Here is a 12,265-nt window from a genome sequence, read left to right on the forward strand (position 1 = left end):
TGCAGTTGAGACGGATTACCCGGTTAGCACGGCCAGATTTAGCCCGATTTGACCCACTGAGATCCTCTTACTCTCGCCTCTCAGGTTTTCTTTCACATTTCTGCGGTTGTTAAGAATTGTGCGTCTTGGTGTATTTGTGGAACATGTTCCTAATCTCCATATGTTTGCTTTAAAACATCATTAAGATATTTTACAATATCAATATGTTTACGTTTTTTGTTTAACCTTTATGGAAGGAGTCTCCAGTTTCAGTATTTCCTAACAGTAAATTTTGCGCTAACATGTAACGTAATAGATCATAGGAACTAACTTCTTCTCCCAGACATTCCACAGCATTAACTGGACGTGTTTATAAGTGAAATTAAAATGGTAATTGCTGTGGTATAAAACGATTAAAACTCAAAGATTAATTTTGGGGTGGTAACTCTACTTCATCTCCACGTCAGGCCACGTCACCTCCGTCACTGCTTATTATCCTCTACAATACATCCTACTTAAGCTTTATATACGTCTATACATATAAACTAAGTAAAACTCTCAATCAGCTACTTATTTATTTAACAATTAAGTCTAAGCAGATGGACTTTTTAAAGCAAGTCTGTGTAGGTTTAGAAACCTGTCTCTGGCATGAGAGGGTAATTAGTCTAACTAACTATTTATTTAATTAGTGTAGTGAAATTAAATTAATTGCTGTTTTGCTATTTAAAAAAATGTGTGTGTATATATATATATATATATATATATATATATATATATATATATATATATATATATATATATATATATATATATATATACATATATATATATATATATAATCTATTTATAATTATTATTTTAAAAGGAAAAATGTCTCTGGTGTCCCTCCCGGTTTGTGATGGCTTCAACTTATTCATCTGCATTTTCGTCATTGTCTTACTTTACTTACTTTACATTGTCTAACCTTACTTACTTGCACTGTGTGTGTGTGAGTGTAGACAAAAGCACTTTTCCGGTGTCTTCACCTTGCATGTCCTTGTAGATTAAGCGTCTGTCCAGCCATGACGTCAGTCTAATCAGGTCAGAATGAACAGTTATGGTCTGTACTACTGAGTCAACAGCTTTACACAATCTCAAAGTGATTCCAGGAAAGAGTAGCAATAGTTTTTATTTCATTCTTTCAAGGTGTTGCATGCGCTTAGCCTTCAAGCGTTTCCTCTGCCCTTTTATTATTCCATGCATTTTCCGTTATGTGGGAGTAAAATTGAGACCTGTGCTGTGATCAGCTGAGTGTCAATAGAGTGGGATTACGATCAATGTCTGTTATATTTCTTAAAAATTTGACACTTATTTTATTCAGCCATGGAACCGCCACCTGGTGAACAGACTTGTCTGATTCTCATAGCTAATAAACTCTCTTTCTCTCTCTCTCTCTCTCTCTCTCTCTCTCTCTATCATCAACCTGATGATTAGCCTGTTAACAGAGAGTGTGATGTGTTACAAACAAAACTCTTGATAACTCAAGAAAGAAATAAGAAAAGCTAAAATAAAAAGGGGGGAAAAATAATAATGGATAAGAAGAAAAAATGAAAGAAGTATTGTAGCAAAGGACAGGATGATTAAAAGCCCGTGTCGATAGTTTGTAGTTAGTGCGGCTGGATCGAGCGAGTAGCAGTTGAATTCGCATTAAGCAGATGGTTTTATTTCCATTTGTGCACATGATTGGTGCACATGTTAATAATTACATTATATTCTTTCCAATCCTGCCATTTCTGGCAATGTTTCCATTTTAGGATGTAATTGCTGCCCTGTGTGTGCATTTTAGCTAAATAAAAAAAAACAAAAGAGAGCAAATTGATGGTCATCTTCCTGACCCTTCACCCCTGTACACCACCAACAAAAGATATGCTTGCTTTCCATTTATGTAGATGTCAGAAATCAGCCTCTGCACCTGTTTCTCATATAACTCTGCTGTTTTTTTTTTTTTAACCACCCCCCCTCCCCTTTGACCACCCTCGTTCCCCTTAATCATAGCAAATTACTAACGTTAGCAACGAAAGCAGGACTTCAGGGTTAATAGCTTAAGCTGACGCACAACAGTGATTCGGTATACCAACATCTGTTGCTAATGTATTAAGGTGAATTGGAGGTGAGGTAAAGCGAGGAAGACTGAAGTAGGTGAGGAAGGAGAGAAAGATGGAAGCTAGTTAGGAAACAGGCCAAAGGAAGCAGGTGAGGACGTGGAGGAAGATTGAAGGAGGCAAGGAAGCAGAAGGTGCAGATTAGAGAGGATAATTGAAGGGATTTGAGAAAGACAAGAAGATGAAGGGGTTACACAAAGTGGCAGGAAATCATTCTCTTTCTTTGTTCATTCTCTGTGATGCAGGTGGGTCCAGCAGGTTCTCAGTTCGGCCTGCTAGCGTGCCTGTTTGTGGAGCTCTTTCAGGGCTGGCAGATGTTGGAGAAGCCATGGAATGCTTTCCTGAAGCTGCTAGGACTCGTCCTCTTCCTCTTCCTCTGTGGCCTGCTGCCTTGGATCGACAACATCGCCCACATCTTCGGCTTCCTCAGCGGCTTGCTGCTGTCTTTCGCCTTTCTGCCTTACGTCACCTTCGGCACCTTCGACAAGTACCGCAAGCGCGTGCTCATCATCCTGTCACTGCTCGTGTACGTGGGCCTGTTCTCCTCGCTCATCGTCTGGTTCTACATCTACCCCATCAACTGGAATTGGCTCGAGTATCTCACCTGCATCCCCTTCACCAGCAAGTTTTGCGAGCGCTACGATAACGACCCATTAGGCCACTAAGACTAGAGCGGTTTTGCTCATTCGCTAGCCAGAGGACAGATGGTTTGCTGCCGCTGTGGTGTATGCAAATCCTTGCCACTACAATGTTGACCGTGTGGTGCTCTGGCAATCCTGTGACCATGCTACTGCAGTAATGCAAGGTGATGCGTCTCTAGAAGCCAAATACTGCAAAAGAAGGTCCCGGGGGATTACGGAAGCCAACTTACTATACAAATTATTCATGCGCCACTGGTGGTACTGCTGAAGTTTTGGGGCATTATCAAGTCAGAGAAACGGTGATGTGTGGAGAACTTGTATTGCGGGAGGTTTTGTTATGATCTTTGTACGACTGATGCACACATTTCTTATTGACACTAAATACTACATCAGGGTATGCCCTGGTCAACCTTGCTTTAAACTATTATTGTTTTATTTGAGTGCCATGTTATTACACTATAGAACACTGTAGCGGGTAAAGAATTATGCCTGTGTCTATTTTACCTAACCTATGTTGACTCAAATAAGGCTGGTGTCGCATTAATTATATGAGGTGTGAATACATCCTGGATTGGCTACCAGTCCATACACTCATTCGGAGTTATGGACATGATCACGTGGAGAACATGTGAAACTAAACCCAAGCTCAGGGTCCATGTGGGGAACCTGGAGGTGTGAGGCAACAGCACTACCCCCTGCACTGCCATTCTGTTGGTGTTGCTTTCTAAACCAAATACACTTTTCTTGCCACTGGGATAGTGCTCGCACGTCTTTTGTTCTAGTGTACCTTACCCTAAGACCTAATTAAAGGTACAAGACTGGTCCTTTGAGGTCCAGTTATGTTTCGGAAATTGTTTTAAAGGTTCGGTGCATTTACGTCATTATGTAAAAGGTACAGAAGATGAACCCTTGAGGGTACAACCTCAGTGAAAAGGAAAGGTGCAGTTTTTCTTTTTATGCCTTCCTTCCTTGTTTGTCATCCAGAGATGATTCTTACATCTTCGTATACAGGAACACAAAGCCTAATTTTTTTGGCTAAGGTCTGTTCATCCATCTGTTTATCTATCTGAGATACTTGTTGATATGATAGGTCAAGAACGAGGAGTTTGAAGGTGTGTGATCTTTCGGGGATATTTCCTCAGGTTTTGATAATATTGGCTTTACATTTCACATAATAATTTACAATATAATTTGCCTTGTATTATCAGAACCACTTGTACCACAGCACTGTTGAATTCTCCATTCTGATTGGTCAGAAGGTGTTGATTTCTTTCACAGCACGACTCCCAGTAGTTTCAGCTGCGATGTTTAAATCAACATGCTTGTTCTAATGTTATTGTTTCCATAATAACTACTTACACAGGGACTTTGATGGACACTCCTCATAAATGTATTTAACAAAGGAGACTATTATTTAACGCTTTTGGAAGGAGTCTCCAGTGTTGGCGCGTTGTACCAGTTAAAGCCGTTCCTTTACGTTTTCTCGCATGTTTTCAGGATTTGCTGTTTTTTAGTTAACTTTCATAGAGAGACGAAAGAGAGGTAGGCGAGGGAACAACTGCTGTTATAACTTCGTGGTTACAAAAATTTTTGTTCCACAACCTTAAATACGGCTATAACGGTACCACTTTTTGATTTGTTATAAATAAATCACTGTTAGGATAAGCGAATTGCTGTGGTATAAGTAGAATAAAACACTTCAGGGTGTGGTATTGGAAAATGATCACCTTCAGTGTGGTACCACCACATGATTGATTATTTTATTAGAATTTCACTAAACTTAAAACAATTCATTTCTCATAATGAGGAACAGTGATGTTATGATATGAGGCATTCTTATCTCTTAATGTTCTTTATGAAATTTAGCCATCTTAGAGTTTTACAGTTTTACATTCTCACCCATGTCTACTGATGAGACGTTGCGTCCTCGCTATGTGTCTGTCTCGTAGAAGAGAAAATATAGCCTGGAAGTGATGATCTGTTCAATCACCAGCGCAATGCAGCAAAGCTGGACATATGAGGACACAAGACTCAGTGCCATTTCTCTGCCATGCACAACGCTGTACATGAGATGTTCTAGCTCGTGTCATACAGGTTACTGATTTGAGAGGACCAAATAATGGTACATCCCGCTCGTGGCCTGTGATGCAGCACTTGCTTTTCCTGGATGGACTCGAACGTTTACATAACTGCGTTTCAAATAACCGAATGTATTGTTTTATCACTTTTGTATGTTTTAAAATCAAACTGCTATTACATTTCTGGTTGAAATCATTTTTCTACTTTAATAATAATAAAAAATGGTACTGTGCCTTATAAATGTATAAATAAAAAGGGACTGGATGATCTTTACCAATTGTTTTTTGATAATCTAAATGTAATGTTGTGCATTAAATGTTCTGGACCAAACTTTATTTTATCGTTTGGTTTGAGTTACTTTTTCCGTTATATTTATATGAACAACCAAACAGGAAGTTTTCTTAAAATAAATATTATAATGTCATTATAATAATTTCCTGGTTTGCATATTTGATAGACGAGTATAAATTCTATTGTAGCACGTTGGGGCATTTAACTTGAGGAATGTAGAGCTGGAAATAAAATCTTATTATTTGGTCAGTTTTATTATATCAAATGGTTTAAAACCTTCACTATGTAAATAAAGGCCGTGAAACACTTTTAGTCAGGAAAAGGGTGTGTAAGTGTAGAGTGTTGGAAATTCTCATCATCCACACACCTCACTATATTGCCAAAAGTTTTGGGACGTCTGCCTTTACATGCACTTGAATGGAGTTGGCCTGCCCTTTGCAGCTATAACAGCTTCAACTCTTCTGGGAAGGCTTTCCACAAGGTTTAGGAGTGTGTTTATGGAAATTTTTGTCCATTCCTCTAGAAGCGCATTTGTGAGGTCAGGCACTGATGTTGGACGAGAAGGTCTGGCTCGCAGTCGCCGCTCTAATTCATCCCAAAGGTGTTCTATGGGGTTGAGGTCAGGATAGTCAAGTTCCTCCACACCAAACTCGCTCATCCATGTCTTTATGGACCTTGCTTTGTGCACTGGTGTGCAGTCATGTTGGAGCGGGAAGGGGTCATGAAATGACTTGGTATGCTGAAGCATTATGAGATGCTTTCACTGGAACTAAGGGGCCAAGGCAAACCCCTGAATTCAATGATTTGTAGGGTTGTCCCAAAACGTTTGGCAATATAGTGTACATATTCTCTGGTTTTCTTACCGAGGGTGAAAGTGTACTAGAGGTGCTTAGGTTTAATAATAGAAAGGTATCGGTAACTTGTAATGTGTTCATTTGGTCACTATTCCACAAAATTAAAACTAGTGCAGCAAAAATAATGAAAAATCTTTTCTTTATTAATTTTTCTATTTACAAAACATGTACAAAATCAAAGATGTCTTGATTCAAGACTCCACAGAGGCAAAGGTGGTGGATGTGTACTGCAACAGTTATATCCAAAATAATTAAGGGGGGGGGGGGATAAATATCGGACGCATTTAACTTGACCTTTTGAATAATGGATTCAAAACCCGTTCCTTGTACGGGTTTTTGGAACCAAAACCTGCCTGTAACGCTGTCTAATGCAGATCAAGCCGCCTCCACCTTAGCAACAGTTAATCGCTGTGGCTAAATATGCCTTTGCTGTGTTCAGTCCTCATGTGTCCTTCCAAGCAAAGAATTTCTCTGGTTAACTTTTAAATGCAAGTGACTTTTGTTCCATAAAATCGTTTCAGATGTGTGGAAAAAATTCTAAGCAGATTCCTCAGGGTCTATATTATCTTTCAGACCACTCCATCCTTCATAGAAAGCTAGCTGAACAGGATCGTTCTCTGTGTCCGATTAGAAGAGAGTACAGTAGCAGGATGTCAGGTCAATGCTGCTTTAATGCTTTTACAAAACAAACATCTAGAGCAACCACAAAGACACTCAACGACAAGGCTGAAATATCGCCACATACGACTTAAAACTTCACATATACACCATATAGACAGGGTGATATGACCATACACTACTGATATGGTGGTATATTTCTGAGAGTCTCTAACACTGACTGCATTGTTATTTGTTATGCTCTGTTTTGAGGGGGGGGGGGGTTTCAGCTATCAAGCTTATTCTGGCTGTTTGTTTGTTAAACTATACACCACAATGTAATATTTCTACCATATCATCCACCCCTAAAACCATGTCATTCCACATGGTGTGTTCCTCTACCTACCACCGTTGCCTCCTTTCTGATACTGAACAGGTTACGTTAAAAAAAAAAACATAATAGAAAAATAAAGCAAAAGTGCTCCAGTGAGATACACAACATTTGTCAATGACAAGAACATGAATAACGCCTTGTGGATCATATGGATATGGAATAAAGACAAAAACTGTATCAACATGAATCCAGGTGTTACACAGGTGAAACATGCCGATGGATGGTTTATTTCTTTTCATTCCCTCCTTTAATTATTATTTTTTTTAAATCAAATTCCCATTTACAAATGTGGACAAACACCTAGACACCACAGACGGAAGCTATACTCGAAGCAGAAGCTGTGACAAAACCTCCCCGCCAGAATAAGCCTCTCACTCCACCCTGCTTTGGCATCTGGGGTAACGAAAGGAGTAACTGCGTCAACTCAGCAGCCACTATTGCGGCGCATGAAGGCGTGACCGCGCACTGCGTACTGCATCTCAATGAACGTCAGCGGCCCCACCGTGATCTCACACGGGCCCTGGACCTTGAAGCCGGACTTCTGGTAGAACGGCACGAGAAAATCCTCGCACATGAGCACGGCACGGCGAACGTACGGCAGACAGCGCAGGTACTGCAAGTAGCGCCACATCAGGATGGAACCGCGGCCCTGCTGCCGGAACGTACGGTGCACCGCCAGCACGTGGATGTGCACCGTGGTACCGTGAGGTTTGTGAAGGGTCAAAGCTTCCTGTACGGAACGGGAGACAAAAGAGGATAGGGTTACGTCCTGATAGGGTCTCAGCATGAGTGATATACGTTATTACCATACAAGATGAAGTCAGGACAATGGGACTTGTCTATGATGCATAAGAAATAAAACCTACTGACTGGAACAAAGCACTGATACCGGAGATTATATGCATCATGCCTCTTCAAATTAGTAGTTACTACAGAAATGAATACACTTCTGTGGCCATCCGGATGGTCAGTTCTACATGAAACCTTTTGTGAATGCGAGACCATGAACTTGAAGGTTCTTCCAGAGGAAACGTTTTTTCTTAGAAAGAGCGCAGCATTACTGGACAGTGTTTGCACACCCAAGGTAAAGCTGGACTTATTCAGAAGGCAAGATAAATACAGATTTCCTAATTGGGACAAGCTTGAAGGAGAATGGATTTATTTCATTTGTAATTTCAGTTTATTATGCATTTTATGTAGAACCTGGGTGGAATGCTGTAGTGATATTGTGAAAATGGGTTCAAGACTTGGAGGGATATACAGGACCAAACATGTGATGTGATTTTTTCAGCTTTACTGACAGGGCCAAGTTTCTGAGCTGTTGGAATTTACAGTTTAAGCTGTACTGGCCACACTCTTTCGCATCAGTCCAAAATCTCTGGATCTAGACTCCTATTATTTAGTTAGTAACTCATGGGTCATTATGTTGCTGTCTGAGGCATCTGACTCAGACATTATTCTATAGTTTACTTATACTTTGTTTTACTTTCCTGTATCTATGATTTGTTCATTCATTCTTTGTGTACTTTTTCAACTTCTACTACATTCCTACTCAGTTTCTCATTTCTGTGTGAGCTGTATGAGGCCGTTCAAGTCTTCTTTCACCCTTCGTCTGTCACGATTTAGCTTTATATCACATTTAAAAACAGTGTGCAGGTTGTTTTGTCATGCTTTTGTTTTAGTCCTATTTCTAATGGTTTGTATACTTTGGTTTCTCTTATCCATTTCCTTCTGATTTGTATTATTTTATTTTGGATGCTTGAATGAATGTAGTCAATTTCAGGGGATAAACCAGTTAACCGTATAATGGGCTAGTATCAGATATGGACGGAATTGTAAAATAAATAAATAAATAATAATTTTAAAATGTTAATAATTATACCTGTTTATTTTTTAATTTTTTATTGAATATTAAATATTAAATATTGTTGGCATTTAATAATAATTTACATTTCTTAAATTGAATTTCATTTGTATTAACCCATTGCTTTAAGGTGAACCATAAACACCCTTGTCATCTACAATAGGCGCTCTATAATCTGCTTTTTTAATGACAGCATTAATGTTTTAATGTACAACAGTTTTAATGTGTCTTCTCTTTGCTGTGGTGCGTGAGTCCACTCACATTGGTCAGACGCTCCTGGTCCCACAGCGAGCCAATGATGAAGGCGACGAGCCTGCCTTCCACAAACCAGCCAAGGGACAGCTCGGGGCAGAGGGTGAGGAAGTGACGCACCTCATCCAGGTGCAGTGGACACTCGCCAGACACGGAGATAAACGCTAAGGAGGGCACACAGCTTAATCAGTGCTGTAGCCAGGAAAAAGGATGCTAAATACTTAAGACTCATATAAACCTTTCTTTTTTTAACCTTGATTTAGCTGGGGAAATCAATGTATTTATGTGAAACCTCATTAAGAGATATAAATGGAGGGCTGGACCATGCAAGACAAACATGTGCCTTTGATGAGTAAAAAAAACACAAAACACACTTTTAATGTTCATTTAAATTCTAGAAACTTATATATATATATTTTTAAATAAATAGGTAAAAAAATAGAAAGAGTCTCAATTTCGTTTTCTAAAAGTTTTAGAAATTAAATATATATAGAATACAATAAAATATATATAGCACTTTGTTTAGCTCTAAAATTTCAAAGTGCTTAGATTCACAGCATAAATGCTATTTTTAATACAAATATATATACATATAAATAACAAATTTAATATTTAGAGTTTTTGTAGAGCAAAAATGTGCCTGCCTTTTTAAAAAAAAAAAAAAAATTAAAAGTAGTTAATTATTGTATTATTTAACACTAGGTTAAAGTTGAATTTCTATTAAACGTACATAATTCTTTAGCGCATACTGAATGCATTATCTTATCTCATACTTATCAGAGTATTTAAAATGTAATTTTTTGTTGTTGTTTTTGCTCTCAGGTAGATTAAAATATACATTAGTTAAAGGGTGCAAAAAGTTCTAAAAAGTTCTACAGCACACTAGAGAAGAATTTAAAAGGTATTAATATATATATTTTTTTTAAATTATAAAATATATTACAGTATGGAAATTATTAATTGTAATAGGTTTTAATTAAAAAAAAAGTATACTTTAGGTGTATTTATTTATTTATTTATTTATTTATTTATTTATTTTTAATTTTTGGAAAAACAGGGTCTACTTCAAGTATAAAGGGAATATTTTTCCCCCAAAAAATATTTTGTAGTTTATTTGGTAAGTGTGTACAGTCTGAATCACTAAACCGATTTGAGCTGAATTTTTTTTATTTTAAAAAATTAAATCCTAAAAGTAAACACCAGTATAATAACATGTATACATAGTAAATGAAGTGTATAAATGAGATAGATGATTTAAAAGGTTTAATCAGTGAAGCACGTGTTAGTTTGGTGTGTAACTCACCTTCTCTCTCGATCTCGAACACACTGATCGCGTCCTCGGTGTTGAGGGAGCGGAACTCACTGGCCGGAAGTGTGTGACGCCGCTGTCTCGCGGGAGACACGGACGCGTGGAGGGGTTTGAAGAACGGCAGCGTGCTCACCGTGGACATGGTTTCACGTTACTCTCCAGCAAGCCTACCTACCCTTATAAGCTTTTTTTTTTGACCGTGCTATTAAGTGTTGTGTCCAGCAAGAGCGCGTGACCGTCCCGAGCGCCGCGCGTGTGGAAAGTGACCAGCGGTGCGGCGCGTGCGAGCGCATTTATAGCATCAGCCGCTTAAACGGCGTTAGTCACCGCTAATAGATGGCTTATGCTTGATGGCGATTTTAATTCCCACTGGGCTGCTTTTGTTTCAGCTGTGCGCGTTGGACATGCAATTAAACCCGAATAGCATTCATTCATTCATATCATCATTCATAATAAAGTGGTATTTTTTGTTACCGTTATGCTTTTCTGAATGGGAGAGCGCGTGAACACTGGGACGTGACGTCCCCTGGCAAGGCTAATTGCATAAGGCTGGCCATTTTCAGCTCCTCTAAGCTTTCTTGCTATTAATAAAACTGATCTCTTAACACATGGTACGTTTCATAAATCCTCCAAGTGTTCGCTATGGTGGAAAATATTCATATTATTCTAAACATATTTAGTCATTTGAGATACATGTGTGTTGGTGTAGGCTTTCATTTTCATCCCTTTCATCCATTCATTAGTCTGCAGATGTTCCAGGGTGTGGTGCTTAGAGCTAGCATGTGAGAGATTTAGGAGATGGATGAGGATTAGTGTGCACTTAGTGTCCACAAAGGACCTATTGATGCCAAGCTCTCTATAGGCGTACATATACACCAACCAACCATAACATTTCAACCAATGAGAGTTGTAGTGAATAGCTTGGATTGTCTTGTTAAAGTGGCACCTGCCATAGGGTGGGATATTTTGGTAGCAGCTGAACATTCAGTTCATGAATTTGATGTGTGAGAAGCAGGAAAATGGGCAAATGCAAGGACCTGGGTGATTTTGACCAAAGGGCCAAATTTGTGATGGCTAGATGACCGGGTCAGAGCTGTTCCAAAAAAGCATGTCTTGAGGGGTGTTCACAATATGCAGTGATTAGTACCTACCAAAACTGCACCAAGGAAGGACAACCAGTGAACTGACAACAGGATCATGGGCACCCACAGCTTACTGATGCATGTGTCAATGATGATTTTTTCTTTTCACATCATGTGGATGGCTGCATAGTGCATTGAAGAAGACAAGCCTGTGGAGGCAGTTTGATTCTCTGGGCAATGTTCTGCTGGGAAACCTTGGGCCTTGGGTCTTAGAATATATATATATATATATATATATATATATATATATATATATATATATATATATATAAAAGCAAAGTTGCAGACCATGTACATTCCTTCATGACAAGTACTCTACATTGCCAAAATTTTGGGACACCCCTCCATACCATTGAATTCATTTTCAGGGGTTACGGCTTGGCCCCTTAGTTCCAATGAAAGGAACTCTTAATGCTTTAGCTTCATACCAAGACATTTTGGACAATTTCATGCTCCCAACTTTGTGGGAACAGTTTGGGGATGACCCCTTTCTGTTCCAACATGACTGCACACCAGTGCACAAAGCAAGGTCCATAAAGACATGGATGAGTGAGTTTGGTGTGGAGGAACTTGACTGTCCTGCACAGAGTCCTTACCTCAACCCGACAGAACACCTTTGGAATGAATTAGAGCAGAGACTGTGAGACAGGCCTTCCAGTCAAGCATCAGTGCCTGACCTCACAAATGGACTTCTAGAGGAATGGTCAAAAATTCCCATAAAC

The 12,265-nt window shown here is 39.0% G+C and overlaps 2 protein-coding genes across 2 annotated transcripts in view; one reads left to right on the plus strand and one right to left on the minus strand.

Annotated features, from left to right (window-relative positions):
- LOC131361798 (inactive rhomboid protein 2-like) overlaps nucleotides 1-4,403 on the plus strand; it is a 28,224-nt gene extending 23,821 nt beyond the window's left edge. Inside the window, exon 19 of the mRNA XM_058403371.1 lies at nucleotides 2,366-4,403. Coding sequence (XP_058259354.1) covers nucleotides 2,366-2,785 — 420 coding nt within the window. The 3' untranslated portion in view covers nucleotides 2,786-4,403. The remainder of the gene's footprint in view (nucleotides 1-2,365) is intronic.
- A 1,752-nt stretch (nucleotides 4,404-6,155) lies between these two features.
- Nucleotides 6,156-11,680, minus strand: aanat1 (arylalkylamine N-acetyltransferase 1). The gene is made up of 3 exons (XM_058403372.1): nucleotides 10,396-11,680; nucleotides 9,102-9,256; nucleotides 6,156-7,706 (listed from the first exon to the last, which is right to left on the minus strand). The coding sequence occupies exons 1-3, from the start codon at nucleotides 10,541-10,543 to the stop codon at nucleotides 7,401-7,403; spliced, it is 609 nt and encodes a 202-aa protein (XP_058259355.1). The 5' UTR covers nucleotides 10,544-11,680; the 3' UTR covers nucleotides 6,156-7,400.
- Nucleotides 11,681-12,265: the final 585 nt, after the last annotated feature.

Source organism: Hemibagrus wyckioides, linkage group LG11 (assembly GCF_019097595.1).
Source record: "Hemibagrus wyckioides isolate EC202008001 linkage group LG11, SWU_Hwy_1.0, whole genome shotgun sequence".
Classification (NCBI taxonomy): domain Eukaryota; kingdom Metazoa; phylum Chordata; class Actinopteri; order Siluriformes; family Bagridae; genus Hemibagrus; species Hemibagrus wyckioides.